Source organism: Mauremys reevesii, linkage group 2, assembly GCF_016161935.1.
Source record: "Mauremys reevesii isolate NIE-2019 linkage group 2, ASM1616193v1, whole genome shotgun sequence".
In the NCBI taxonomy this organism is placed as follows: Eukaryota; Metazoa; Chordata; order Testudines; family Geoemydidae; genus Mauremys; species Mauremys reevesii.
In genome coordinates, this window is record NC_052624.1 from 285,198,063 (window position 1) to 285,223,511 (window position 25,449).

A 25,449-nucleotide genomic window follows, 5' to 3' on the forward strand; every position below is an offset into this window, starting at 1 on the left:
GGAACCCCCCGGACCCAATGGCCCGGTCCGAGCCGCAGCAAGGCGGGAAGGTTCCACCTGTAGGGCTGAGCGGGGCGTGATTGCGCGGCATGCTGGGAGCTGTAGTTCTGGGCCGCCCCTGATGCGTTGCATGCTGGGAGTTGTCCCGTGGATGGATTTCCGTTGCAGCCTATCAGAAGAGGGACTTTCCCTTTTTGAGGGCGGGGCTGGCGTGCTCAGTTTGCGATTGGCTCTGTTTCCTGCGATGGCGGTGCCAAGTAGCCAATGAGAGAACAGCGCTGGGGATCGGCGTCCAATGGGACCGGCGCGGGGCGGGCTCGGTACGAACCCGGCGCGGCGGGACGGGAGCTGGCGGCGAAGCGGGGGGGATGAGCGGGGAGCGGAGCCGGGAGATCCGCCGTGAGTGCGGGGGCGGGGGCTCGGGGCAGGTCGGGATCTGAGGGGAGGGGTGGGCTGGGGCTGTGTGGGGCAGGAGGTTGGGGCGGGGATGTGTGGGGCTGGGGCGGGGGTTGGAGGGGATGTGTGGGGCAGGGGGGGCTGGGGTGGGGGTTGGAGGGGTGGGGCTGTGTGGGGCAGGGGTGTGTGCGGGGATCTGAGAGCTATGGGGCGGCAGTGTGCAGGGCAGGAGGAGGTTGGGGTGGCTGCTCGTGCAGGGAGGAATCCGGGTGTGTGGGGCGGGGAGATAGGAGGGTGGGGCTGTGTGGGGCAGGAGAGACTGTGGGGTCAGTATTTGGGGGTGGGGTCATTGAGCTGGGCCCTTGGGCTGGGGATTGGGGCTGTGGGTGGGGGGTGAGTGGGATGGGGAGGGTGTCAGGGTGGTATTTGAAGGTGGGATATCGAGCTGGGCTCTTGGGCTGGGGATCTGGGCAGTGGGGCAAGGGGGATCCGGGCTGTATTTTAGGGGGTGGGATTTAGGGTTGGGGTCCATAGTTGCCTATGTAAGAGAGAGCCCCTAGTATCTGGATGTCTGGTCACCCTAGCTGGGGCAGTGAGTGGGGTGGAGATGGGTGGTCTCCTGGGTCGGGGGGAGCCCTGGTGGGTTTGGGATTCTTGTGACTGGCAGAGGGGTGTAGCAGGGACAGCTGCGGGAGGGCAGGGCCCAGGAGCGAGGTGATGGGCGTTCACCCCCTGGGACTAGCCTGGGGGCCCTGGGCTCTGAGTGGGAAGGATGCACTGACAGGACCTGGGCTCAGCTCTGGGCCCTGACACCAACTGGCTGGGGTACCCTGAGCATGTCCTGTCCGTCCTTCTCTGGGACTCAGCCCCCAGGGGCGATGGGGCTTCCCCCCCTGCAGGGAGTGCGCAGACAGGGTGGGGGGCGTAGGAAGACCTGTCTGTGGTGATTTGCTGCCCTGTGCTGGGCGCTCCCTTGGTGCCTAGCTAGAGGGCCGATGACTGCGCACCAGAGGGATTCGGTGCTAACGGGCTGCAGGGGCGTGGCTGGGCGCTGATGGTTCTTCTCCTGCCACCCCACAGAGCTCCAGAAGGCGAAAGACAAGGCCCAGAGGAGCGGGAGCCTGAAGGAGGAAGCTGCCATTTGTAACCAGCTTGGGGAGATCTTGGCTAGACATGGTGAGTGGGTCCCAGGGCCCTGCTCCCGGTGGCTGGCTCGCTCCTGTCTGTCTCTGGTGGCCGAGGCTGACGTTGTGGGAGAGGGGGCCTGGAGAGCCCTTCATCCATGTAGGTTTTGGGGCCCTGCCTTTCTTGGGGGGAAATGGAAGTGCAGCTCCCTGCCCCCTCAGTGCACGGGCCACAGATGAGATGGATCTTTGGGCTAGGATCGGTGTCAGCCCCGCTCACTCTGAAGCAGGTCGCTGGCCTGTCTAGCGCTGCCGGTGCGTGCTGTTTCAGGAGAAAGTGGAAAGGCGGGTGGTGCTGTGCAGCGTGGGCAGAGGGGTGAGCACGGGGTCCCGTAGCAGGAGGTGTGATTGCCCGCCTTCAGGGCCATCATTCCAGAGTTAGTCACTGTGAAATTCCCTAGGCTGTTTTTTGGCTCCGCTGCTCTGGTTATGTTTGGGGAGGCCGGGCGGAGGAGGGTGCCTGGCCCTGGGAGTGGGGCTGGGATGGCCCTTGGTTCCCGGTGAGTGAAGTCCAGAGGCTGGGACCAGCCCCAAGGAAGCTGTGTCTGCCACCCAGCCGAACTTCCCCCTGCTGGTGGTGCCGGAGGAGCGGGGTTGGCAACCAGGCCCTCCATCCTGGAGCTTTAGGCATGCGGCGTTGCTGGAGCCCAGCGGAGGGTCAGTGTAAGGCCAGGAGGGACAAGCAGATTAGCTCATCTGGCTACCAGGACCTGCACGCCGACCCCAACAACCGAAACAAGGCCAGTGCCCCGCAGGAGGCCAGGCTGGTGTGGGCAGAGAGCAGGAGGGGCCGAGTAGCACCATGGCCCAGCTAATCCTGGCAAGTGACCCACACCCTGCAGAGGAAGATGAAACCCCCCCCAATGTCCCTGCCATGTCAGTGGGGGGAAATCCCTTTCTGACCCACGTGTGGTGATCAGTCAGACCCAGAGCATGTGAGCGGAGCGGGGCAGCCCAACCTTGTAGCGCGAGGCTCAAGGAGCTCTAGTTGTTGGCTTAACGTGACGGTTAAGGGGGTGACTTGATCAGTCGATAAGTACCTACACGGGGAGCACGCGCTGAATAACGGGCTCTTCAGCCTAGCAGAGGAAGGTCTAACGGGATCCAGTGGCTGGGAGTTGAAGCGAGACACATTCGCACTGGAAATGAGGCACACGTTTTTGACAGTGAGGGTCATTAACCACTGGAACAATTTACCCAGGTTTGTGGTGGATTCTCCACCACTGACTATTTTTAAATTGAGACGCGTTGTGTTTCTAACAGCTCTGCTCTGGGAATGACTTGGGTGCAGGGCTCTGGCCTGCGTTACGCAGGAGCTCAGCCTGGATGGTCCACTGGTCCCTTCTGCCCTTGGAATCGATGAAGAGGAGGGAGCCCCCCCACCCCCCGAATATGTTCGGGGTGGATAAAAATCCCTTCCTGACCCCTGCAGATGACCATCGGAGACCCTGAAGCATGAGTATTAGGAGCATAAGACAGAAACTGGAAGGGTCTCCAGGGCTGCTGAGCCTGCCCCCATCATCACAGACAGACAGCCCCCATACAATCACACTCGTAATTTTGCCCAGCTCTCTCTCAAACCTAACGAAGTTTTTTGTCTCCCACAACTCCTGGGGGGAGGTGGTTCCAGAACCTCCCTCCCCCTCGTTGCCAGCCTGAATTGTTCATGGCCATTTGTTCTCGGGCCACCATTGTCCTTTAGCTTCCCTGGCTCTTCCCCCTCCCTGGGGTTTACCTGGCCAGTGTATTGCCAGAGAGCAGGAGATCCCCTTGCAGCCGCCTTTGTGCTACGCTAACCAAGCCAGGCTCCTCCAGCCGCCTCTCCTGAGCCAGGCCCTGCGTTCCCCTGCCGAGCCGAGTCGCTCTTCTCTGCCCCTGGCCGTTTGAATTCACCTTTCGTGGCCATGAAGTTGTACTAAGAATTCCAGCTCCGCTCTTCCCAGTGCCTTGGCCAATGGCACGAACACGCCCCTCTCTCTGCCGGAGAGACCTTGCCTGACACAGCCTAGGATCGCATTTGCCTGTTTCACGGCTGCCTCATATCGGTGACTCCTAGTCTTCCTGTGACCGGCCCAGGTCTCCCTGCTCTTCTGTCACCTCCGGCTGACGAGCCCCCAGCTTGGAGCAGAAATTCTTACAATTAGCCCATAAGTCCATGACCGTGTCCTTTGTACGACTGAATTTCATCCCATTTCTTTTACTCCCGTCTTCAAGACCATCCAGATCTTCCTGTCTAATATTCCGAACCCCCCTCCGGATTGACCATCCCTCCCGACTTCGTATCATCAGCCAATCCCATTCGCCACGTCGGTAATAAAAATACAGACTAAAATTGGGCCCAAGCCTGATCCTGGAGGAGCTTTGCTTGGAGCTTCCCTGCAGGCTGATGATTCGCCTTTCAGCACGGCCCGTTGCTTTTTCCCCTGAAGCCAGTTCCCTCCCACCGTCCAGTCCTTGGGCTGAGTCCCGTCTTCTCTAATTAAGCTAATTTCTCACGTGGCACCGTGTCTAACACTGCCCTGCCGTCCACGCGTATTAGACCTGCTGCATTTCCCATAGCTAGAAAATCAGAGGTGCCCAAGGTCGTCTGCTCTCACCTCCCCAGTGCCGAGTACACTTCATATCAGAGCATGGAAGCCTGGGATCTGATCCGGGGCTGGGGTTAGACTGGCTCTGGTTAGCGCTGTGGCTAACGAAACAGGTGCTCGCTTCCCCCTCACCCCACCTCCTCCCTCTGCTGCCGGCAGGGCGCTACCGGGAAGCGCTGGAGGAGCACCGGCAGGAGCTGCGGCTCCTGGCGAGCGTGGAGGATGTTCTTGGCTGTGCCGTGGCTCACCGGAAGATCGGGGAACGCCTGGCCGAGCTGGAGAACTACGAAGCTGCGCTGAAGGTAAGAGGGTGGGGGGCTGATGGGCCGTGAGGGTTGGGACTCTCCAGGGAATGGGGGTGGAAGCTGATTACCTGGAGTTCAGCCCCCCTGAACACTGCAGTGTGGGGGTGGTGAGGGGGGCAGTGGGGAGAATAGCTGCAGAGGTTTGAAGGGGAACACTGGGGCACGTGGCGGTAACCCCTGAGCTGTCAGCCCCAGAGGGCCCAGTTCAGAGCCAACCTGGATCCCCAGGGCTTGGGGGTCTCATGCCGCCCTTGGTTCTCCCCTGCTACCCACTCACCGTCCTGCCCCTTCAGCACCAGCGCCAGCACCTGGAGCTGGCCCGTGCCCTGTCCGACCACACCGAGCAGCAGAGGGCCTGGGCCACCATAGGCCGCACCTACATGTTTGTGGCTGAGAGCGGCCAGGCGGGCGAGGCGCTGCGGGAGGCGGAGCAGGCCTTCATGAAGAGCCTGGCCATCCTGGAGGAGAAGCTGGAAGGTGAGGGCCTGGGGGGCACGCGGGGCTGGAAGCTGCAGGGCACAGAGCCAGAGCAGGGGGGTGGGGAAGGGCTGCCAGCTGGTGACATGGAGCGGCCCCGGGAGGAAATGCCAGTCAGGTGCCCCCGTGACAGCCTGGCTGGGCGATACCAGTACCCACATTTCACCCATTGTCCCCACACCAGAGCTGGGATCCCCCCGGTCCCTGAGATCCATCTCCTCCCTGACCCACAGACAGAGCCTCGGGCTTTCGTCCGGCCTGCCGCTCCTTGTGCTGGTTTGCAGGGCTCCTGCTGAAATCTGCAGGCCAGGCCCATGGTGCCAGCTGCACAATGAGGGATTGTGGGATATACAGGGGCACTTTGGGGCCCTCCAGTTCCAGTTCTGACCTCTTAGTTCCAGGCCAGGGGTCAGGCAGGACTGTCCCAGCGCTCCCCACCTTCCCTTGGGAGATGATTGCCCCGGTGGATCCAGTCAGGCAGAGGCGATGTTTCCTGGCACTCAGCCTGGCTCTTTGTGCCACTCGTGCCGGGCCCCGGAGCTCCCGCCTGGCAGGTCCGGGTGGGTGAGGAGGGGGGCGCCCGGAGCCGGCTGGGTAACGGGCTGGCTCTGGCTGTCCCAGGCACGGTGCCGCAGCGGGAGCTGAGCGAGATGAGGGCCCGGCTTTATCTCAACCTGGGCTTGGTGTACGACAGCATGAAGGACCAGGCCAAGTGCAGCTGCTACATCAAGAAGAGCATCTTCATCTCGGAGTAAGGCCCCGCCCCCTCCCTCTGCAGAGCGCGGCGCGTTTCCCCAGGCTTCGGCCCAGCGCCCTGGCCCACCCCGTGGCTGGTGGGTGCGGGGGAGCCCCGGTTGCTGTGGCTGAGGGGTGTTGCGGGCGGCGTCAGGGATTTCCTGGGCGGGGGGCCGTGACCCCGAGTCGTCGCTAGCCGTGACCCCATCCCCCCTCCAGGCAGACTCGCCTCTACGAAGACGTGTACAGGGCCTACTTCAACCTGGGCAACATCCACCTGCGGGGGGGGCAGCCCTCCAAGGCCATGCGCTGCCTGGAGCGGGCGCGGGACTGCGCCCACACCATGAAGGAGAAGTGCCTGGAGAGCGAGTGCTGTGCCAGCATCGCCCAGGTGAGTGCACGTGGGGACCCCCTGCCTCGGCCCGGCTGGCCCCCGGCAGCTGGTCACGCCCTGTGGGCAAAGGGGCAGCTCCCCCCCCGACACACACACCTCCTGGGGGCTCATCTGCCCCCTCCCCTCTCTGAGCCTGGTGCCCCGGTGCCTTGCAGGTGCTCCTCAGCCTGGGGGACTTCGGGGCCGCCCGGCGCTCGCTGAAGAAGGCCTATGCGCTGGGCTCCCAGCAGCCCCAGCAGCGCGAGAGCATCCGCAGGAGCCTGCGATACGGTGAGGGCGCCGGAGCCGCGAGCTCCCTGGAACACGGAGCTCGGGGCCGGGCTGCAGGGATTGGGTGGGGGGATCCAGTCTCCTCTGCAGCCGGCCTGGGGGAGGCCGGGGTGTCTGCTCCCCAGCCTGCGAGACTGACTGGGGCTGGGAGCTCTGGGGCTTGGCCCCAGGGGAGATTCTCAGCTGGGTCACCTGGCGGCCGTCACCTGGCCCAGCCCCCTCCCTTCCATTTCCCTGTCCCCCCAGCACCAGCCCCTCCCATCCCCCGCAGGCACACCCAGGGTCGGGCTGGCACAGGCTGTTCCTACCAGGGGGTGGCCTCCAGGGCTCCTGGTAAGTCCCTGATGTGGCCCCCCCAGTGTCGCCACAGGGCACCTGCTTTCTGTGACTGAATCCAGAGCCAGCCCACGTGGGGCTGGGAGGGAAGCTCAGCAGGGGGCCAGAGGACGGCTGGTGTCCCATAGGCCTGCGGGCTATGGGGCACGTTGGTCCCTGGCTGCCCACCTTCGCCTGCGGATCCCCTGCGAGCCCTGAGCCCCTGGGGGGGCGAGAGCTGCTGGGAGGCCTGGCCAGGCCTGGTCCCGAGCCCCCGGCACGTGCTGCTCACACCGCCGGCCTCTCTCGCAGCCCTGAAGGCGAGCCGGCTGCAGGAGGCCCTGGAGGAGGCGGCACCTGGCGACCCGCAGGCAGCCCTGGGCCTGTGCGAGCAGCTGGGGGACCTGTTCTCCAAGCACGGGGACTATCGCCGGGCTGTGGAGTCCTACCAAAGGCAGGTGGGTCGGGGCTGCCCGTGCCCTCGCGCAGGGGGCAGGACAAGCTTGTCCCTGGGCTGTGCACCCCGTGCTGGCGGGCACCGTGCCTGGGTACGGGGCTGGTCTGCACTGGAGGCTCCCCCTTCCTCCTAGCCACTTCTGGGGTGCTGGTCTGCAGAGGCGCCTGCCAGCCGCTCCAGGGCGGGGGGGTGAGCCCGGGGCGGGGCAGGATGGGCTGGATGGGCGGGGCAGGGTGGGGCGAGCCCGGGGTGGGATGGGCGGGGCAGGGTGGGAGTGGCGCGGGGCGGGCGGGCTGGCTGGAGCGGGCTGGCAGGGGCTGGGCCGGGAGTGAGCACAGGACCGGGTGGACTGGCCAGGGCAGCGCGGGGCGGGCTGGCCGGGGCGGGGCGGGGGAGTGAGCACAGGGCAGGCTGGCCGGGGCGGGGCAGGCTGGCTGGGCCGGGGGAGCGAGCCCAGGGCCGGGTGGACTGGCAGGGGCCGGGCCGGGGGAGTGAGCACAGGACGGGGCGGGCGGGCTGGCAGGGGCCGGGCCGGGGGAGTGAGCACAGGACCGGGTGGACTGGCCAGGGCAGCGCGGGGCGGGCTGGCCGGGGCGGGCGGCTGGCTGGGGGCAGCGCGGGGCGGGCTGGCTGGGCCGGGGGAGCGAGCACAGGGCAGGCTGGCCGGGGCGGGGCAGGCTGGCTGGGCCGGGGGAGCGAGCCCAGGGCCGGGCGGGCTATAGACCGTGTCTCTCCGGGCAGCTGCGCTACGCCGAGAGCCTGCGGAGGCCTGAGCAGGAGCTGGCTGTGATCCACGTCTCCCTGGCTGCCACCTACGGGGACCTGAAGGAGCATGGCCGGGCCGTGCAGCACTACCAGGCGGAGCTGGCGCTGCGGCGTGGGAACCCGCTGGAGGTGAGGGGGCAGGGGGGAGCGGGGCAGGCAGAAGGGCCAGGATGGCGAGGGCTTTACCTGCCCCTGCTGGCGATGGCCCCGGTTATCCGTGTGCCCCCCGGCGGGCAGCAGAGAAGCAGGGGGGCTGGGCTGGTGGCCGGCGGGCCGAGCCCAGCCCCTGACCCGTTGTCTCTGCCCCAGGAGGGGAAGACCTGGCTGAACATCGCCCTGGCCAGGGAGGAGGCCGGCGAAGGCTACGCGGCGCTGGAGCCCTGCTTCCGGAGCGCGCTGCAGTGTGCGGACCAGGCCGGGGAGCCCAGGCTGCAGGTGAAGGGGGGGAGGGTCCTGAGCCGCTCCCCAGTGCGGACTCCAGTGCTCACCTGCAGCGCCACCTTCAGGCTGGGCAGCTGGCAGCGCCCCTCTCAAGGTCCCGCAAGCCTGGGACTGAGCTGGGCATGGAACCCAGGAGTCCTGCCTCCCAGTCCCCTGCCCTAACCACTAGACCTCGCTGCTGGGGTCTGCTGCTGAATGCGTCACTTTCCAGCCCCCTCCTGACCCCCCCTGCCCAACATGCAGCCCCTCCTGGCTGCCCCCACTCCTCGCTGGCACGTGCCCAGGAAGACTCCATTTAGCCCCCCTCCCTTGGCCCGGGAGCCCAGGCTGTGCCCAGCCGGACTCAGCATTGCAGAAGCCCTGGGGGTGGCTGGAGGGGAGGACGGGGGGCTCTGAGCTGATATGCAGCCAGTGCAGCTGGGACTGGACTCGTGGGGAGTCCCACATAGCCAGCGTCCCCCCCTGCCTGCTGGGCCGGGCCAGGGCTGGGGGGCCTGGGAGCTTCCCACCCCCAGCCAGGGCTCCTGCCTCCCCCCCGGCCCCCTTCTGGGGTAGGGTGATCAGCCCATCTCCCTTCGTCCCCCAGCGGCAAATCCTGCAGCACCTTCACCCCGTGCAGCAGAAATGGGGGTGCCCCGAGGCCCCCGACACGCTGGCCAGGCTGCAAGGCCTGTGCCGCTCGCAGGGCTGGAGCGGAGCCGGGGACAGCGACGAGGAGGAGCTGGGGGACAGCGAGCCCCTGGAGGAGAGTGACCTGGAGCTGTCAGAGAGCGGTGAGTGGGTGGGGGAGGGGAGGGGAGGGAGCAAGCAGGCGGGGGGGTCCCGGGGACCCTGAGTCGAGTCCTGGCAGGTGAGCAGGGCAGGAATGTGGGGGGTGGGGCTGTAGCCCCCCAGGTGCCTTGCCTGGCATGTGGGGTCTCTGCGGGGGGGGGGGCCTGTATTGTAGCCGGCTTCCCCCGCCCCCCGGGTCAGCCCCCAGCCCAGTGCTGCGGTTCCTCACCCGGGCCTGTGTTCCAGATGGGGAGGACGACGACCTGGACGGCTACAACAAGAGCGTGCCCGGCCGGCGCAGGATCACCAAGGTGAGGCCGGGGCCTGGGGGACCATCGCTCCTGCTCCGTAATCGGGAGCCGGGCTGAGACCCCGCAGGGCTCAATCTGGGCGAGGGCTGGATCCTGGGTGGGTGGGGGGGTGGCGGCGCTGGCTCCGATCCAGGGCCCCCTGGGCAATTCTGATCTCAGTACTTCCCCGCCCCCCATGCCCCTGCAGTGGAACCGGCGGAACGACCGAGGCGAGACCCCGCTGCACCGAGCCTGCATCGACGGGAACCTGCGCCGGGTCCAGATCTTCCTGGAGCAGGTAAGAGACAGTCCCCGGCTTGCAGGCACCGAGCCCCAGCGGGCCCCTTCCCTGTCACCCCGCGGCCCCTGAGGCGGTGCTGGTGGCTGGGCAGCCCTGAGGAGCTGCCTGGCACTGCAGAGCTCCTTCGGACCAGCCCCCCACGCTCCCCCCCAGCAGTGGGCGCGTTTTAGCAGAGGCTGAAGGGATCCCGCTGGCGATGGAAGCGCTGGGGTTGGCGTGTGGTCCCGGGGGATGGGCAGGTGTACTGGGGAGAAGGGGGGTTCACAGCTCTCCCCCCCCCCAACATAACCCCCATGCCTGTTCATGTCTCTTCCTGGTGTCAGGGTCACCCCCTGAACCCGCGGGATTACTGCGGCTGGACGCCCCTGCACGAGGCCTGCAACCATGGGCACCTGGGTGAGTGAGGGGGGGCAGTGGGTGGGGGCGGGGGGCCAGAGGGGCTGTGTCACCGCTGCCTGGCACTAACTGCTGGCTCCTGTGCCCAGAGATCGTCCGGCTGCTGCTGGAGCGTGGCGCCTCCATCGATGACCCCGGGGGGCCGGGCTGCGAGGGGATCACCCCCCTGCACGACGCCCTCAACTGCGGCCACTTCGAGGTGGCCGAGCTGCTGCTCCAGAGGGGTGCGTCGGCAGTGCTGAGGAACGCCAAGGTGAGGGCAGGGGCTGGGGCTGGCGCTGGGCTGGGCACACCCTGCATGGCTGTAGGGTGTGGGGGGGGAGGGGGCAGTGCCCTGGCTCCTGGGGCCAGGCTGGCAGCAGTGTCGCCCTGAGGCTCTGCCCGCAGTGGTGCCCATGGGCCTGTGTCTCGCCCCCGCAGGGCCTGAGCCCGCTGGGCACCCTCCAGGAGTGGGTGAGGATGTACGGCAAGGACCTGGACCAGGAGACGCGCCAGCGCTGCCGAGCCATGGAGCGGCTGCTCAAGGAGGCCGTGGCGGGGCGAGGTGAGGCCAGGCCAGGCTGGGCGGGAGGGAAGCTGAGGGGCATCTCCGAGGGGGCAGCATTGGGTGGGCCCCGGCCCCAGCTTGCTCGTTCGTTTTCACCCGGTGCCCCTGGCTTCTCTGCTGAGCCCTCAGCGCAGCTCCCAGACCTGCTGGCAGGGGGCGGGCTGGAGTCCCCTGCCCCTGTCATCCCAGGGAGCGTGTCTAGCCTGGGACCAGGGGCTGCCTCTCCCGTCTCCCCGCTGCACATGTTGTACAGATAAAACTACACAGGAACTTTTCAGGGGGCAAGACAAAGATGCCACATTTATGATGATAACAATTTGATTTATGACCAATAACTAATATCTTAATCCTCACACACACACACACACACACACACACACACACACACACACACACACACACACACACACACACACACACACACACACACACACCCATTAGATGTTCTGCAGCTGCTGCATAGTTCCCAGTCCTGACGATAGCGTAAGTTCATGGCTTGATTTTGCAGCTTGGGTTCGTAGCTTGTGGCGGTAACTGGCCAGGAAAGCCGGGCACAAGGACAAGCTGGGTCTCTGCTGGGCCTGCACCGATGTCCTTCCATGTTGGCAGCAGAATGTTACCCTCCAAAGTCTCCCATCCTTTTTGTAGGCTTTAGTTTGAATCCAGAGTCTCTAGGTCTTGCTGTGTCCCGCTGCCTCTGGATTTGGTGATTGATCACCCGTCAGTTGCAGGCCTGACTGTCAGCCTGGGACCTGGCTTTGATCTTCCTTCTATTGCACCTTTTCTTTTTAGGGTGGACTCTGCTTACTGTGTTAGGGCTCTTGTCTGCATCTTCACCCGCTGGGGTTTGAAGTTTATTTCATCAGGACAGGCTGGGGCTGGAGGTTGATTCCATCATCCATTCATACCTCAGTCACACGTCTAAACTAAACTAATACGATTACAGCAGGGTTTGCAGAACTGAAGGCTGGAGGAAGCTTTTACAAACTGGAGTGAGCGTTTGAAAATGGGGTTTGAATTCCAATATGGCAAACAGTGCCCAGAAGTTACAATGTAGGCAAGTGTAGTGAATGGGGAACAGAAGTTACATTAATAAAGTGAACAATTAAAAACAATTTCATTGCTCAGTTCTACACGCGCCGCAGCCCCTTGCTCTTGCGGTGTTTGGCCCTGGATTTGGGGGCCCTGGGCCCAGCTCACGGGGTCTCTTGTCTCCCCCGCAGCACCCGAAGCAGCCCCGCCCCCCCGGGACACGCTGCCCAGCCAGCTGTTCGATGCTGAGCTCTCGGAGCCTCTAACCCTGCGCCCCTCTGCTCTGGCCACACAGCCCCAGAGTGGGGGCCCCTCCGAGAAGCCCCCCGCGCCCTGCCAGCGTGGTGGGAAGGGGTCAGCGCACAGGGCCGAGCTGGACGACGGCATGACCCCGCTCCGCCCCGTCAAGAAGAGGCAGCGGCTCCTGGGCCAGAGGGCGCTGGGGGAGGATTGCCGGACGCCAGGGTTCCTGGTGCAGGAGGAGCCTGAGCTGCCCAGCCACGGTGGGGGCCAGGCAGAGTATGAAGCAGCCATCCGTAGCGTGGGCAGCGCCCAGTCCTGCCAGGGCACAGAGCCGGTGCTGTCCGAGGCCCCTGCCAGGCCGGCCCTGATCCCAGCAGACGAGTACGTGGGGGACGACTGGCTGGAGGACGACCTGGGAGCGAGCCGCGAGCCCCGCAAGAGGGGCCGCCGGGGCCAGGGGGAGTCGGGCTCGGACTCTGGAGACACCACAGGGCCCGAGAGTGATGGCGGGGCCCCCCGCCCAGCGTCCCCCCCGAGGAGGAGGGCCCGGCAGAGCCGCCTCACCCAGATTGTGGACAGAAGAGTGCTGGGCCGGTCCCGCGGAGGCTGCGCCCTGGGGGCCCCAGAGACAGCCGCCGGCCCGAGGCCCACGGACAGCAGCCGAGCCAATGGCCTGAGAGGCAGTGGGGAGGCCCCGCAGGTGAGGTGCCTGGGGGGTCTGGCTCACAGTGGAGGGGGGCGGGGTACTCTTGGGGTGTCGTGTGTGCCTTGACTCCACTCTCCTGTTCCCAGCTCCCCTCGCTGTCTGCAGCCCCTGCTCGGCCGCCCCCCATCCGAGTGCGGGTCCGGGTCCAGGACAACGTCTTCCTGATCCCCGTGCCCCACAGGTGAGAGCCGGCTCGTCTCCTTCCTCCCGGGGTGGCCCAGCCCCCTGGGACAGGGGGCAGGTGGAGTCTTGCCCCCTCCAGGCTGGGTGTGGAGCAGCATTAGCAGCACCCGCCAAGGGGTCTGGCTCCCAGGGAGCTGCTGGGGCCCATCCCCCTGGGTCAGGTGCTTGGGATAACACCGCTCTGAGTAGGACGTGATTCCCCGTCCGGGCACTGGTGAGGGGCTGCCCCGTACCTGCCACACCTCAGGGAGGGGGGGCAGGAGGGTGCCTGGGGGGCCTGGTTCCGCTGAGGTGCCCGATGGCCTGTAGGGGGTGCTCTGCCTCAGCCCCCTCCCTTCCCTTGCAGCAGCAGCGAGAGCCACCCGGTGGCGTGGCTGGCGGAGCAGGCGGCCCAGCGCCATTACCAGACGTGTGGCCTGCTGCCGCGGCTCACCCTCAAGAAGGAGGGGGCGCTGCTGGCACCCCAGGATCTCATTGTGGACGTGCTGCAGAGCAACGAGGAGGTGAGTGGGGGGCGTCCGAGCCAGCGTTGGCACCTCCTGGCTCGAGCCCACGGAGCTCCCCCGCAGGCTGCCGAGGGGGTCGTCGGGCCCATCGCGGTGGCGTCTGGGCCCCTGCTGCTTGGTGCAAAGGACTCGGGGTCCGGGCCCCTGGGTTCAGTGCCCATCCTGTGCCAATGGGGCTCTGCTCTCCCCTGCAGGTGTTAGCAGAGGTGCAGTCCTGGGACCTGCCCCCGCTCGCCGACCGGTACAGGAAGGCCTGTCGCAGCCTGGCCGTGGGTAAGAGGCTGCCCGGGGACCTTGCTGGCCATGCTCTGGGTGGGCAGCGGGACCAGCGGGCACAGCGGGATCCAGGTCTCACGGGGGTTTGTAGGGCCCCGGGACGCCCCCTGCCCCCCACGTTCTGGGGGTAGAGTGGGCAGGGCACCAGCCTGGGATTGGGGCCCTGCTCTGCAGCAGCCTCCCTGTGGGGTCTTGGGCAAGTCCCTCGGTCTCTGGGCCTCCGGCCCCGGCTGTGGAAGGGGGATCGAGGGGAGGCGCCTGCGGTGGCGGCCGGCCCCGGTGCGGCGCTGGGGGGGGGAGGTGCCCTCGGTGGCAGCCGGCCCCGGTGCGGCGCTGGGGGGGGAGGTGCCCTCGGTGGCGGCCAGCCCCATGCGGCACTGGGAGGTGCCCTCGGTGGCGGCCGGCCCCGTGCGGCACTGGGGGGGGGAGGTGCCCTCGGTGGAGGCCCGCCCCCTTGCGGCTCTGGGGGGGGAGGTGCCCTCGGTGGCGGCCGGCCCCGGTGCGGCGCTGGGGGGGGAGGTGCCCTCGGTGGCGGCGGCCCCTGTGCGGCGCTGGGAGGAGGTGCCCTCGGTGGCGTCTGGCCCCCGTGCGGCGCTGGGGGGGGAGGGGCCCTCGGGGGCGTCTGGCCCCCGTGCGGCGCTGGGGGGGGCGGTGCCCGCGGTTGCGGCTGGCCCCCGGGCGGCGCTGGGAGGCGCCCTCGGTGGCGTCTGGCCCCCGTGCGGCGCTGGGGGGGAGGGGAGGTGCCCTTGGTGGCGCTGGGGGGGGAGGTGCCCTCGGTGGCGTCTGGCCCCCGTGCGGCGCTGGGGGGGGGGAGGTGCCCTCGGTTGCGTCTGGCCCTCGTGCGGCGCTGGGGGGGGAGGTGCCCTCGGTTGCGTCTGGCCCCCGTGCGGCACTGGGGGGGGAGGTGCCCTCGGTTGCGTCTGGCCCCCGTGCGGCGCTGGGGGCTCCCCCCCCCCGGCTGCCTGCTGTGAGTCCAGGGCCGCTCGGCGGCAGGTCGGGGCCCCAGTGGCCCTGAGGCGACCTGCCCTGTGTCTGCGTTGCAGGCGAGCACCGGCTGCTGCTGAAGATCATGGAGCTGCAGGAGTCGGGCCCCTCGTTCAGCGCCTGCGGCCTCTCGCTGCGCCAGCCCCACCTCGCCCCGCTCCTGCGCGCCCTCAAGCTGCAGACCTGCATCCGGCAGCTGCGGCTGGCTGGGAACGGCCTGGCCGACGGCCTGGCCACTGAGCTGCTGGCCACGCTGGGCACCATGCCCGGCCTGACCCTCCTCGACCTGTCGGCCAACCAGCTCGGGGCCGAGGGGCTCCACACGCTGGCGGCCGGGCTGCCCGCCCAGACGGCCTTTCAGGTAGGGCGGGGGCCATGGCCAGCATCCCCCCTTCCCCAAAGACTGGGCGGGGGGAGGGCGCACGGGGTGCATCCAGCCCAGGGGTGGGAGGGGCCCTGGCCTCACGCCTGAGCCCTAGAGCCCCACGCAGGGGTTGGGGACCCCCGAGCCGCCCTCCCTGGAGCTGCCCCAGGCTAGGGCCGTTGTGCCCCAGCTGAGTTGGCACAAAGGGCCCCCCATGAGCTCTGCCAGCGCAGCAGCGAAGGGCAAACTGCGTCCCTCCTGGTGCCGGGAAGTCTGCCCCTCGGGCCCTGGCAGGGGGCTCTGGGGGTCACTTGAGGGGGAGGCCCACATGGGGGACTCTGCTCCCACTGTCACTTCTCCCTGTGCCCCTCACAAGCAGGGTGGTGCAGCCCCCTGGCCGGCTGATGGCACTGGGTGCGCAGGGGGTGACCCCTGCCCACCCAGCAGCACTGACCCCTCTTCCCCCATCCTGCCAGAGCCTGGAAGAGCTGGATCTCAGCCTGAACCCCCTGGGAGACAGCAGCTCCCAGGCCCTGGCCTGCCTGGTTCAGGCCTGCCCCGTGCTGACCACGCTCCGCCTGCAGGCCTGCGGCTTCACCGGGGCCTTCCTGCAGCACCACCGCCTCCTGCTGGCCAACAGCCTGAACGGTACGTGGCCTCCTGAGCGGGGGCAGGGCACTGGCCATAGGCAGAGGCCACTGCCAGCCTCCTTGTGTGCGACAGCAGCGGCATCTCCGGGCTAGGGACTCCCGTTAGCCCCACAGGGACTGGGGGCAGGGCGAACAGCTCTCAGCCGGGGGGCGAGTACGGCTCTGCTCATGGAGAGAGTGCTGATCGCTGTCCTGCCCCCCCCACCTCTGCCAGCGCCCCCCAGTCCTGCCCCACAGCTCCCTGCTACCCAGCCCTGGGCTCCCCCCCAGTCCTGCCCCACAGCTCCCCGCTACCCAGCCCTGGGCTCCCCCCCAATCCTGCCCCACAGCTCCCCGCTACCCAGCCTTGGGCTCCCCCATCTCTGCCAGCATCCCCCAGCTCCCTGCTACCCAGCCCTGGGCTCCCCAATCTCTGCCAGCGCCCCCCAGTCCTGCCCCACAGCTCCCTGCTACCCAGCCCTGGGCTCCCCCCCAGTCCTGCCCCACTGCTCCCCGCTACCCAGCCTTGGGCTCCCCCCCAGCTCACCGCCACCCAGCCCTGGGCTCCCCCCCAGTCCTGCCCCACAGCTCCCCAACTCCCGTCCCTTGCCCCCGCCCTGGAGGCTGCAGGCTCGGTTACCTGGCTCTCTCCCCCTGGCCCAGGAGCTGTGCACCTGAAGACCCTCGCTTTGTCCCACAATGCCCTGGGCTCCACCGGCCTGGAGCTGCTGCTCAGGAGCCTGCCCTGTGCCACCCTTAGCCGGCTGGAGATCGGCTCGGTGGCTGCCCGGCTGGAGGAGCCTCTTGTGGATCCGGTGGTCAGGTACCTGACGCAGGTAATGGGCCCCAGGCCGGGTGCAGGGGGAGGTGGGGGGCCTGTGGTAACCCTATACAGGCTCCAGGAATTGCAGCAGCACTGCGCATGGTCCGAACATGGCTCTGGCCAGGGGCCTCAGCCCCCATCCTGCGGAGGCACAAGGTCCCTCTGTGGGGCTCAGGGGGACCTTGCTGTCCTTCCTCGGGAGCGGGACCAGCTGGTGCTCCTGGGTCTGCTTCTCCCAGGTTCTCTGGGGCCATGGGGATCTGAGGCCTCGGCTTGAAAGGAGGGTTTAGCCTCTGCCCTGTTCACTGGGCTGTGGCTTGGGCTCAGTTCCCCTGTTCCCTTCCAGGAGGGATGTGCTCTCACCCACCTGACTGTGTCTGGGAACCGCCTGAGCGACGCGGCTGTCGCAGAGCTGGCCAGGTAAAGGGCAGTGCTGGTCCGTGGGCCTGGGGGCAGGTGGTTGTGGGGTATGGGCGTGCCGCTGACTGAGGGGGGCTGTGATGTGGAGCTGAACTGGGAGCCTGAACTCTGACCTTCACCCTGCTGGGTCCTACCTGGAAGTGACCCCCAGATCTCCTCCGGCTGGGGGCCCATCCCTTGGTGATGGGGGCCACGAGTGAGTGGGGCTGCTGTGCAGCAATGCATTGTGGGTGGGAAGAGTGAGGCTGGGGGCTGTTTGACTCACTTGTTCCTTCTTGGCCTCAGGAGCCTCCCGGTTTGTCCAGCTTTGGTCTCGCTGGATTTGTCGGCGAACCCGGGGATCACCGTTGTGGGCTTGCGGATGCTGCTGTCAGCCCTGGGGGAGAGGAACCAAGGGCTCCACTACCTCAGCCTGGCAGGTGAGGGTGCAAAGGGCTCGGAGCCCCAGGTCACCGAGGGGTCCAGCTGATAATGGGCACGGGCAGAGCTCAGGCAGGAAGGGACCATGGGGTCCCTGGGTCCTGGATTCCCTACGCTGGCACAACGGGCTCTTTCCTTCCCGCAGGCTGCAGCGTGCGCAGCCCATTGGACAGCACCACGTGGGCCCGGGTCTCCGCCGACGTGCGCGAGTTGCGACTCTGCAGCCGGCAGCTGAGCAGGAGCGACCAGCGGGGCGTGGGCGAGTCCTGGCGCGGCCCTGCGGGCACCTCTCTGTGCGCAGTCACCCGGCACCACAAGCTGTTCTGCAAGAGCGTGTGAAGGGACCTGCCTCCTCCTGCTGTATGGATCCCTCTGGGCCTGCCCGGGAACCGCACAGCTAGCGAGGAGCACTTGGGAGGCAGTGGCCTCTGGCAGAGGGGGCGGCTGGCGGGTAGGAGGAAGTGAGCACTGGCTGGCCTGTACCAGCAGCCGCTCTGCACTCAGAACTCAGCGCTGGCTCCTGGTGCTCATCCTGCCACCTCCAGGTGCCTGGCGCCTCTGCAAGCTGAGAAGGGAGCAGGACCCCGGACGCTGCTGTGGTGCTGGGCCTGCCTGCCGTGTGCTATGATCAGTGGCACTCCCTGCAGAACTGTCCGCACCCTGGGGATCGCTCGGCTCTGGATGTCCAAAGGAGGCAGCGAGTTACCTGCCTGCACCGCTCATGGAGTGACAGTGGGAATTCCCAGTGTGCCGCTCGAGAGATCACTTAGTCTCACACCGGAGTAACCTGGGGGCTGGGTTGTGTGTTTTCCTGGTACAGCAACTGCCTGGGGAAACCAGTTGTCTGAGACTGACTGAGGCCCTGGGGCAGAAGGGTCCCTCGCTCCACTGCTCTGGGAGACTGACTCGGGGGGGCAGCGCGGGTGTAATATTTTATTTGTCCTCTTCAATAATCTTTCTGTAATCCAGTCCTGGGGGAGGTTTCACCCTCTCCCCAGGCCCCAGGAGCTCGTTCAGACATCACAGGTTATTTATTGACTGTCTGGTGCTCTCCTGGGAGCGCAGGGCTTGCTGCTCGTGCCCCAGGGGCATGGATTAACCATGGTAAATAAAGTGCTGCATTCCACCGGCTGTAGCCACAGCTGCTTGTCTCACAGCTCCCCCCCCACCGTGCCGCAGGGGGTCTCTGTTACACAAACAGGGCTATGGCTCTCCCCGGGAAGCCTGACCTCTCCCCGGGAAGCAGGACCAAATATCCCCTCCCCCTCCCCGGGCCAGCCCCAGCTGAGGCTGAGCAGGGTGCTGCTCCCTGCTCTTCGGAGCCTGGCAGGTTCTGGTTCTCCCCCTGCAGCCAGGAGCCAGCCCTGCCTCTGCTGCAGCGCCCGGGAGGGCTTTGGCACTCTGACCCCAGCTGCAGCGGGGCTGAGTCAGCCCACATGCCCCAGCTCCGCCTCCTTCCCCTGAGCCCAGCGCTACACCACACACCAGCCGCAGGGTGAGGAGCTTTATTAGGGCAGGTCAGTACAGGTCTCCTCCCCTGCTCCAGCTGGAGAAGGGCTGTTCACACTGACAGGCCCAAGGGCTAATGCTAGAAAGGCTACAGCCAATGCCCCTGCCAACAGTGGGGGGCGGGGGTGGGGGGCAGCATGGACAAACCACACCACCCCTGACCTGCCCCCAGCACCAGCCCCGAGACCTGCCTGAGCGGCTCACGGGAGACGGGCAGCAGGAGCCACCAGTCCAGGGGGCGCTGGGCCGGGCTCAGGAGTGCAGGAAGCGGTTGAAGGCGTTGTAGGCCGATTCCAAATCGAACAGCATCTGGCGCACTTGGGAATCATCCAGCTCGTCGGAGGCAGACATCCCGCTCAGCGTCTGCAGCCTGCCAGGGGAGAGTCAGAGGGGCGGGGCCAGCTAGGAGACTCCTCCCACTCAGGCTGGTGGCCAGTGCTGCACTAGCACAGGCAATTAAAACAGACTCGTCCCTCTACAGCGCTGACCTAGGGCAGAGCCAGGATCACCCTGGGGCTCCTCCAGCCCCTGCCCAAGGCCCAGCTGGGCCAGAGGAGAAAAAGCAGAACATGCCCCTGGTCAGAGCCAGGGCTGGTGCCACAGATCATCTTACCATGAGCCCACCCCAGGGGTGCCCTGACCTCCCACAGCATAGGGAGTGCCAAAGGCACACTGCCAACAGGCCTGCCCGCAAAGCCGCCCTCCTCAGCCCTCTCAGTTCTGCATAAGACCCACTGGGGGGCAAGGCTGGGTCAGGCCCCCGCCGTCCCCTCTGCTTGAGCGAGCAGCAGAGGGGCCCCAGGGAGCCACACTCACCACTGATTCACTTTCTGTCGCCCCTCGAAGTCAGGGGGCAGGTTGCTCATGCGGTTCATCGTCTCCATCAGCTCCCGCAGGTCCGGCTGGATCTGGGGGCACAAACACACGCAGCCTGAGCCTTTCCTGCCCCAGGCCTGGCTGGGAAAACCCCAGCCCATGGGGCAGAAAGAATCCTCCCCTCACTCCAGGCAGGAATCTCCTCCCCACGCAGCCAGGCGCTGATCCCAGTAAGGAAGGCTTGGCACAGAGTCACAGCCCGTCGCCCTGCAGGCTGTTCCCCTTCCCTCTCCTGGACCAGGGAGGAGATGCCTTGTGAAGCCAGACGGGGCGCAGGCTCCAGGCAGAGTTCTCAGGGACTCAGCCTGGCTGGCTCCCCCAATCTCACCTCATCCATGGCTCGGATCTCCAGGCGCAGCTTATCCATCACCGTGATGAAAAGCTGGAAGAGAGAAGAGACACCTCAGCAAAGGCCTGGAATCCCAGGAAGTAGGGGAATGGCACCTGACAACCCCAGCCCTCCGAGCAGGGGGGGGTGTAATGGAGGCTGCGGGAGGCAAAATCTCTCACCACCAGGATGAAGCAGGAGGGGGACAGTGGCAGGTTTGGGGCCCCCAGAAAAATCTCTTTCCCCCCCCATGGTCCCGGGGCTGGAGGAGCTCTCATTTCCTGCTCCCCCAGGGGGCGGGGAGAGGGAAGAGACAGAATGGGGCAGGGCCATGGAACAGGGGTGGGGCTCCAGGCTCAGAGCTTGACCCAAGCAAGGGATAAGCTCTCAGCGCCCCCCAAGGGAGCTGAGAGCAGTGAGTGGCGGTGTGGCCTTGGCCGTAAGAGGCAGACGGGGGGGGGAGGGGGGGGGGACTTGCCTCCCCCCAAGGGGAAGCTTCACCCGCCACCCATGCCTTTGAGAATTGGCCTGTCTAGACACACAGGCCAGGCCAGGCCCAGCCCAGCCCGCCGGCAGAGCCCCAGAAGCACTGGGTACAGGGATTACAACGCACGCAGCCCCTCGCCAGGGGTGGGAACGTACAGAGACGATGTCGGCAATGCAGCGGTTCAGGTTGCCCTTGTCATCCTTGATGGTGATTGGACGATCCTCCTTGATCCTCTCCATGGCCAGCGGGCAGTCGAGCTGCAGGAGACGGGACAGTCACCCCGAGCCCCGGGGGAAGCTCGGGGCGGGGGGGTCACGGCGAGCCTCGGGGGAAGCTCAGGGCGGGGGGCGGGAGGGTCGCGGTGAGCCCCGGGGGAAGCTCGGGGCGGGGCAACAGGGATAACCCCAGACAAGCAACATTTCCCTGGGAAAGCTTCCAAGCACGGGACGGGGGGAGGGGGAGGAGAGCGCCTTCAGTGCAGGCCCTGGCCGGTAAGCTGGGGGCGGGTTGTGAACTCACTGCCTGTAACCCAGGCGAACAGCTTAGGCCATGGCTACACTTGCAAATTTGCAGCGCTGCAGCAGGGTGTGAAAACACACCCTCTCCAGCGCTGCAAATTGCGGCGCTGCAAAGCGCCAGTGTGGTCAAAGCCCCAGCGCTGGGAGCGCGGCTCCCAGCGCTGTCCGTTATTCCCCACAGGGAGGTGGAGTACGGACAGCGCTGGGAGAGCTCTCTCCCAGCGCTGGCGCTTTGACTACACTTAGCGCTTCAAAGCGCTGCCGCGGCAGCGCTTTGAAGTGCAAGTGTAGCCATAGCCTTAGAGTAATTCACCACTGGAACACTTTGCCCCAGGTCATCACTGACCATTTTTAAATCCAGACGGGCTGCGTTTCTAACAGCTCTGCTCTGGGAATGACTTGAGGGCAGGGCTCTGGCCTGTTTTACACAGGAGGTCAGATGGGATGGTCACACTGGTCCCTTCTGCCCTTGAAATAAGCAAATCTGCAGGATTTCTCTCTCCCCCCTCTGGGGAGTGGAGTCTAACCCAGTCAGCAGCGGTACATCTAGGACCGCAGCAGCCCCCCCACCCTTCTAGGGGTTCCCTGAGATTCCCATCTCAGTGCCCCCATAAGCTGGAGTGCCAGAGAACTTAACTCACCCGGAACTTGCGGCAGAATTCATCGATGGAGCCGATCTCGGAACCCTGCACCTGTTTGAAGGCAGCTTTGTACTGGACCAGGAGCCGGGAGCAGGCTGCAGTGTACCTGGGGCGGGGAAGAGGGTACAGGGTAAGAACAGCTGCTAACAGCTGGAGCTGCTGATGCCAAGCAGGAGGGGAACACTGAGGCTGAGGACATAAAAAAGCAAGTAGCTTCCTTAGGAGGAGATGAGTTCACCCATGTAACAGCCCCCAGGGCAGGGGAGGAGCCCCAAGGCCTGAGACTGGAGACCCCCCTCTGGATGGAACAACACTGCCTGGCCCCAGGAAGGGGAGGGGGGCATGAGCCGGGGGACCTGCTCAGCTGTTTTGATGAGTTTCTGGGCACCCCCCCCCCAGGAAACATCCCCTCCCCATCGTCTGCAGGGTCTTGGGGAGCAGAAGTCACTCTGCTCCACTCAGTAATGACGCACCCAGAGGGAGACATCCCTGCTGAGGAATCCTGTCCGCTTGGCTCCCCGCCACCCCAGGAGATAAGAGCAGAGGCAGGACTCACTCGTTGGGAGAGACGCAGTCCTTGATGTAAGCTTTCTCCAGAGCCTGCATCGTCTTCACCACGGCAAACAGCTCAGCCATGTTATCGTACCTGAAACCAGAGGGCAGAAGCCTGTGAGGGCGCACAGCCCACGGCCGCCCCCACTCACACCCTCTGCGATACACCCCACCCCCAGGAACAGCACAAGGGCTCTAGCGCTTCAGGGCCGAGATGACATTTCCACCTACTCCTTCTTCCTTGGACGCAGCCTGCACTGGCCAATGGCAGAGACAGGACAAAAGGGCTCTTGGGTCTTTTCTGCCTTGGCAGGGGCAGGACACCAGAACAGAGAGCTCCCTGCATCGTCAGCCCCAGCATCTTCAGAGCAAGGACCTCACTGCAGGCAGCAGCTTGAACTCCCAGTACACACACACCAACACAGAACTGCGTACACGGGACCCACAGGAAACCCTTCCGCTGGGGATGGACTCACTTTTCTCGCTCCCGTGCATTCTTATACAGCTTCACCTCCTGCAAGGACAGCAGACACACACAGCACGTCAGGTACCGTCACAGCCTCCGAACTGAAATCTACGCACACAGGCTGGGGGTGCGGGGACGGGGACACAGATGACAGACATGGAACCTCCTGCATCCTCTCCAAGGGGCAGAGGAGTCGGGTTCCAGAAGAAACCCCTACTGGGATGGAGATTAGGGGCTGCCTGGGTCCTCAGGAGCCAGGGGTCCCTGGATGCCCCAGGACTGAGGGGCGTGCATCCATTTGCAGAGCACAAACCCAGCGTACCCTGGAAGGTCTTTCTGCCTCCTGTGCCAGAGGCAGAGCAAGGAGGGGAACACGACAAGATAAGTGCTACTCACCTCGTACAGTTCCGGCTTATTCCCTGGGGCTGAAAAAGAGGGAAACCCATGAACAGCAGTAGCCCCAAGGGCTTTCCAGCGAGTCTCACAATGAAACTTCTTCCTGGTCACCCTGTGTTATGAAGGGCCAGTGTGCCAGCTCCTCACCCCGCTAGCTACTGGGCTACTGCTCCCCAGGAACCCTACAACCAGCCTCAGTACACTGAAGGCCAGCAGAGAGCTCGTCCATCCCAGCACCTCCTGCCGGCCACCATCCCTTGCTCCAAGCCAGAGGACCAGGAACAGTCCACAAGGGGAGAATCACAGAGATTCAGAGCTGGAAGGGACCTCGAGAGGTCATCAAATCCAGCCCCCTGCGCTGAGGTAGGACCGAGACCGTCCCTGACAGGGGTTTGTCCAGCCTGGTGTTAAAAATCTCCAGTGATGGGGATCCCACAACCTCCCTGGGACGCCCGTTCCAGGGCTTAACTCCCCTGAGAGTCAGACACCTGTTCCCAATCGCTAACCCCAACCACTGCTGCAGAGTAGGCCCATTGCGTCCTGTCCTACCTCCGGCGGCCATGGAGAACAGTCCTCCGCGTGTGTGAAGAAAGCCAGCTCCGGGTGGAGCCGGGCCCAGGGCGCCCTAGACAGCCCTGGCAAGGCCCCTCGCTCCTGCCCCACGGGCTCCCGCCAGCCTGACCCCAGGGAGCTTCGGGGGCTGGAGGCCAAACCCATTTCACGGGTGTTCGCCTCTAAAGAGGCCCGGCCTAGGGGATCCCGGGGCCGGGGCCAGCGGGCCCTGCCGTGAGCGGAGCTGGCTGGGTGCGGCCGGGGAGCGGGGGCAGAGGCGGCACGGGCCGGGGCCGGCCGCCGGGGCCGGGGTTACACTCACCTCCCAGGCCGGGAGCGGCGGGGATCCCGTGGAACATCCTGGCGGGCTGCGGGCGCCGCTCCCCGGGCAGCCTCTGCGGGGCAGAGAGAGGCGTTAGCGCCGGGCCTGTCCGCGAGCCAGGGGCCGCCCAGGACCTGCGCTCGCCCGCCCCGGCCCGCCCCAGCCCAGCCCAGCCCGGCCCGGCCCGAGAGCCCGGCGCGGAGCGAGCCCGGCACCACGGCGAGGGGCGCGGCCCGGCGCACCCCGGGGAACTAGGCGGTGACAGCCCCGGCCCGGGACCCCCAGCAACGGGCGCGGCCCGGCCGCGGATAACGAGCAGCTTCACCCCGCGGGGGCCACCCCGACCCACCTGCCGCGGCCGGGCTCCTTCCTGCGGGCCGCTCGCTCGCTTCCTGGAAAATGGCGTCGGAGCCCATCGGGCGCTCGGGACTCCACTCGCCGGGCCTAGCGGCCCATCGGGCGCTCGGTGCTCGGCGCGGCTGCCTGGGGCGCGGCGCGAGGCGGGGCCTCCGTTATTTAAGCGGGAAAGGCGCGCGGCGCACGCTAGGCGGGGGGCGGGGGGCGAGGCGGGGCCCGGGGAGAGTAGCGAGCCCCGCCCCCGGACCCGAGGGTAAGTTGCCCGGTCAGTCCTGCTGACCGGACCCCAGTTCCCGGGTAGCCGGCAGCCGCGGGAGCGAAGCGTTATCTGAGGTACCGGGTCCGGCAGCGCCGCATGAGCCCCCGCCCCCGCCCCGGGGCTGTGGTGCCTCGGGAAGAGGCGCGGCCGTTTGGCCCCGGGAAAGCTGTTTTATCCGCCCCTCCCCCCCTAACCGGCGTGTCCGGCCTGCCCCGACAGGCGGCTGGGCGGGGTGAGCTCTGGGGGCCGCTCCGTGCACGGCCCGGCCCCGCCCCGCCCCGCCCCAGGGCTCGGCTCCGCGGCGCCCAGCCGGAGCTGTGGGGCGGCTGCTTGCTGCACCTCGGCCTGGGGGCAGCTGGAGGCCGGCTCGCTGCTTGCGGGGCGCTGAGCAGGCCCCCGGCCCCGGCCAGCTGCCCTCAGGCCCCTCCTGCACCCAAACTCCCCGTTCCTCCAACGTGCCAGATGTAGCGAGCGCTGACTGTGCTATTGATACCAATGGGGGGACTCGTACCAGATGTGCCCTGTACGCTGCCAGCGGGGGCGTGATGATCTGCTCAGTGTAACCGTGTTCGTACGTGTGTGTCATGAGTTGTGAGTGTGTGAGCTGCAGCTCAGACCCGCACTGTTTCTGGGCGATACCCCCAGGCAGGTGGATGGGCCAGCAAACGGGCTAGATGGTGCTGGTGCCAGTCAGCTGTACACTGAGCCTATTGCGGGAAGCCAGGGGCTCCCTCTGAGTCAGCCGGACATGCCTGGGCTCCCAAGAGCTTTTCCATGCCCATGTGCTGCAAGCTTGTGTTTGGTTTGGACAGAGGCTGTACAAGTCATGTGGCAAAGGCTATAAAAGGGCAGCGGCATCTTCTCCATTTTGTCCTCAGTCCTGCTTCTCATCCCTGGAGTCACTTCTCTACAGACTGAGGCTTTGAACAAAGGACTGATAGATCCATCCAAGCTGTGGATGTGTTCCA

General features: G+C 66.2%; 2 protein-coding genes across 7 annotated transcripts in view; one reads left to right on the forward strand and one right to left on the reverse strand.

Annotated features, from left to right (window-relative positions):
- The window catches only part of TONSL (tonsoku like, DNA repair protein), a 28,538-nt gene extending 10,432 nt beyond the window's left edge, over nucleotides 1–18,106 (forward strand). For 2 of the 6 annotated variants that reach the window (XM_039522570.1, XM_039522569.1), the window contains 25 exons: nucleotides 1,477–1,572; nucleotides 4,328–4,470; nucleotides 4,767–4,950; nucleotides 5,572–5,701; nucleotides 5,905–6,076; nucleotides 6,235–6,349; nucleotides 6,977–7,122; nucleotides 7,863–8,015; nucleotides 8,196–8,321; nucleotides 8,914–9,100; nucleotides 9,345–9,409; nucleotides 9,597–9,686; nucleotides 10,013–10,085; nucleotides 10,175–10,338; nucleotides 10,506–10,629; nucleotides 11,856–12,607; nucleotides 12,700–12,794; nucleotides 13,143–13,299; nucleotides 13,497–13,575; nucleotides 14,622–14,923; nucleotides 15,403–15,574; nucleotides 16,219–16,391; nucleotides 16,725–16,798; nucleotides 17,084–17,217; nucleotides 17,364–18,106. In XM_039522570.1, the coding sequence (XP_039378504.1) occupies nucleotides 1,477–1,572; nucleotides 4,328–4,470; nucleotides 4,767–4,950; nucleotides 5,572–5,701; nucleotides 5,905–6,076; nucleotides 6,235–6,349; nucleotides 6,977–7,122; nucleotides 7,863–8,015; nucleotides 8,196–8,321; nucleotides 8,914–9,100; nucleotides 9,345–9,409; nucleotides 9,597–9,686; nucleotides 10,013–10,085; nucleotides 10,175–10,338; nucleotides 10,506–10,629; nucleotides 11,856–12,607; nucleotides 12,700–12,794; nucleotides 13,143–13,299; nucleotides 13,497–13,575; nucleotides 14,622–14,923; nucleotides 15,403–15,574; nucleotides 16,219–16,391; nucleotides 16,725–16,798; nucleotides 17,084–17,217; nucleotides 17,364–17,557 (4,100 nt within the window). In that variant the 3' untranslated portion in view covers nucleotides 17,558–18,106. Of the gene's footprint in view, nucleotides 1–259; nucleotides 400–1,476; nucleotides 1,573–4,327; nucleotides 4,471–4,766; nucleotides 4,951–5,571; nucleotides 5,702–5,904; nucleotides 6,077–6,234; nucleotides 6,350–6,976; nucleotides 7,123–7,862; nucleotides 8,016–8,195; nucleotides 8,322–8,913; nucleotides 9,101–9,344; nucleotides 9,410–9,596; nucleotides 9,687–10,012; nucleotides 10,086–10,174; nucleotides 10,339–10,505; nucleotides 10,630–11,855; nucleotides 12,608–12,699; nucleotides 12,795–13,142; nucleotides 13,300–13,496; nucleotides 13,576–14,621; nucleotides 14,924–15,402; nucleotides 15,575–16,218; nucleotides 16,392–16,724; nucleotides 16,799–17,083; nucleotides 17,218–17,363 lie in introns of those variants that run through there. The other 4 variants (XM_039522573.1, XM_039522572.1, XM_039522574.1 and 1 more) reach the window with 4 other exon arrangements.
- A 601-nt stretch (nucleotides 18,107–18,707) lies between these two features.
- On the reverse strand, nucleotides 18,708–24,364 carry VPS28 (VPS28 subunit of ESCRT-I). Its single transcript, XM_039522578.1, has 10 exons — nucleotides 24,215–24,364; nucleotides 23,866–23,938; nucleotides 22,992–23,020; nucleotides 22,606–22,643; nucleotides 22,134–22,223; nucleotides 21,578–21,683; nucleotides 20,574–20,675; nucleotides 19,932–19,985; nucleotides 19,544–19,635; nucleotides 18,708–19,097 (listed from the first exon to the last, which is right to left on the reverse strand). The coding sequence occupies exons 2-10, from the start codon at nucleotides 23,900–23,902 to the stop codon at nucleotides 18,980–18,982; spliced, it is 666 nt and encodes a 221-aa protein (XP_039378512.1). The 5' UTR covers nucleotides 23,903–23,938; nucleotides 24,215–24,364; the 3' UTR covers nucleotides 18,708–18,979.
- Between the last annotated feature and the right edge of the window lie 1,085 nt (nucleotides 24,365–25,449).

Excerpts from the sequence above, each read along its gene's own strand:
- VPS28 (XM_039522578.1), bottom strand. The coding sequence starts at position 23,902 with ATGTTCCACGGGATCCCCGCCGCTCCCGGCCTGGGAG. Across the intron at positions 21,684-22,133 it reads GACTGCGTCTCTCCCAACGA|GTACACTGCAGCCTGCTCCC; the intron begins GTGAGTCCTGCC and ends TCCCCGCCCCAG. Across the intron at positions 19,636-19,931 it reads AGATCCGAGCCATGGATGAG|ATCCAGCCGGACCTGCGGGA; the intron begins GTGAGATTGGGG and ends TTGTGCCCCCAG.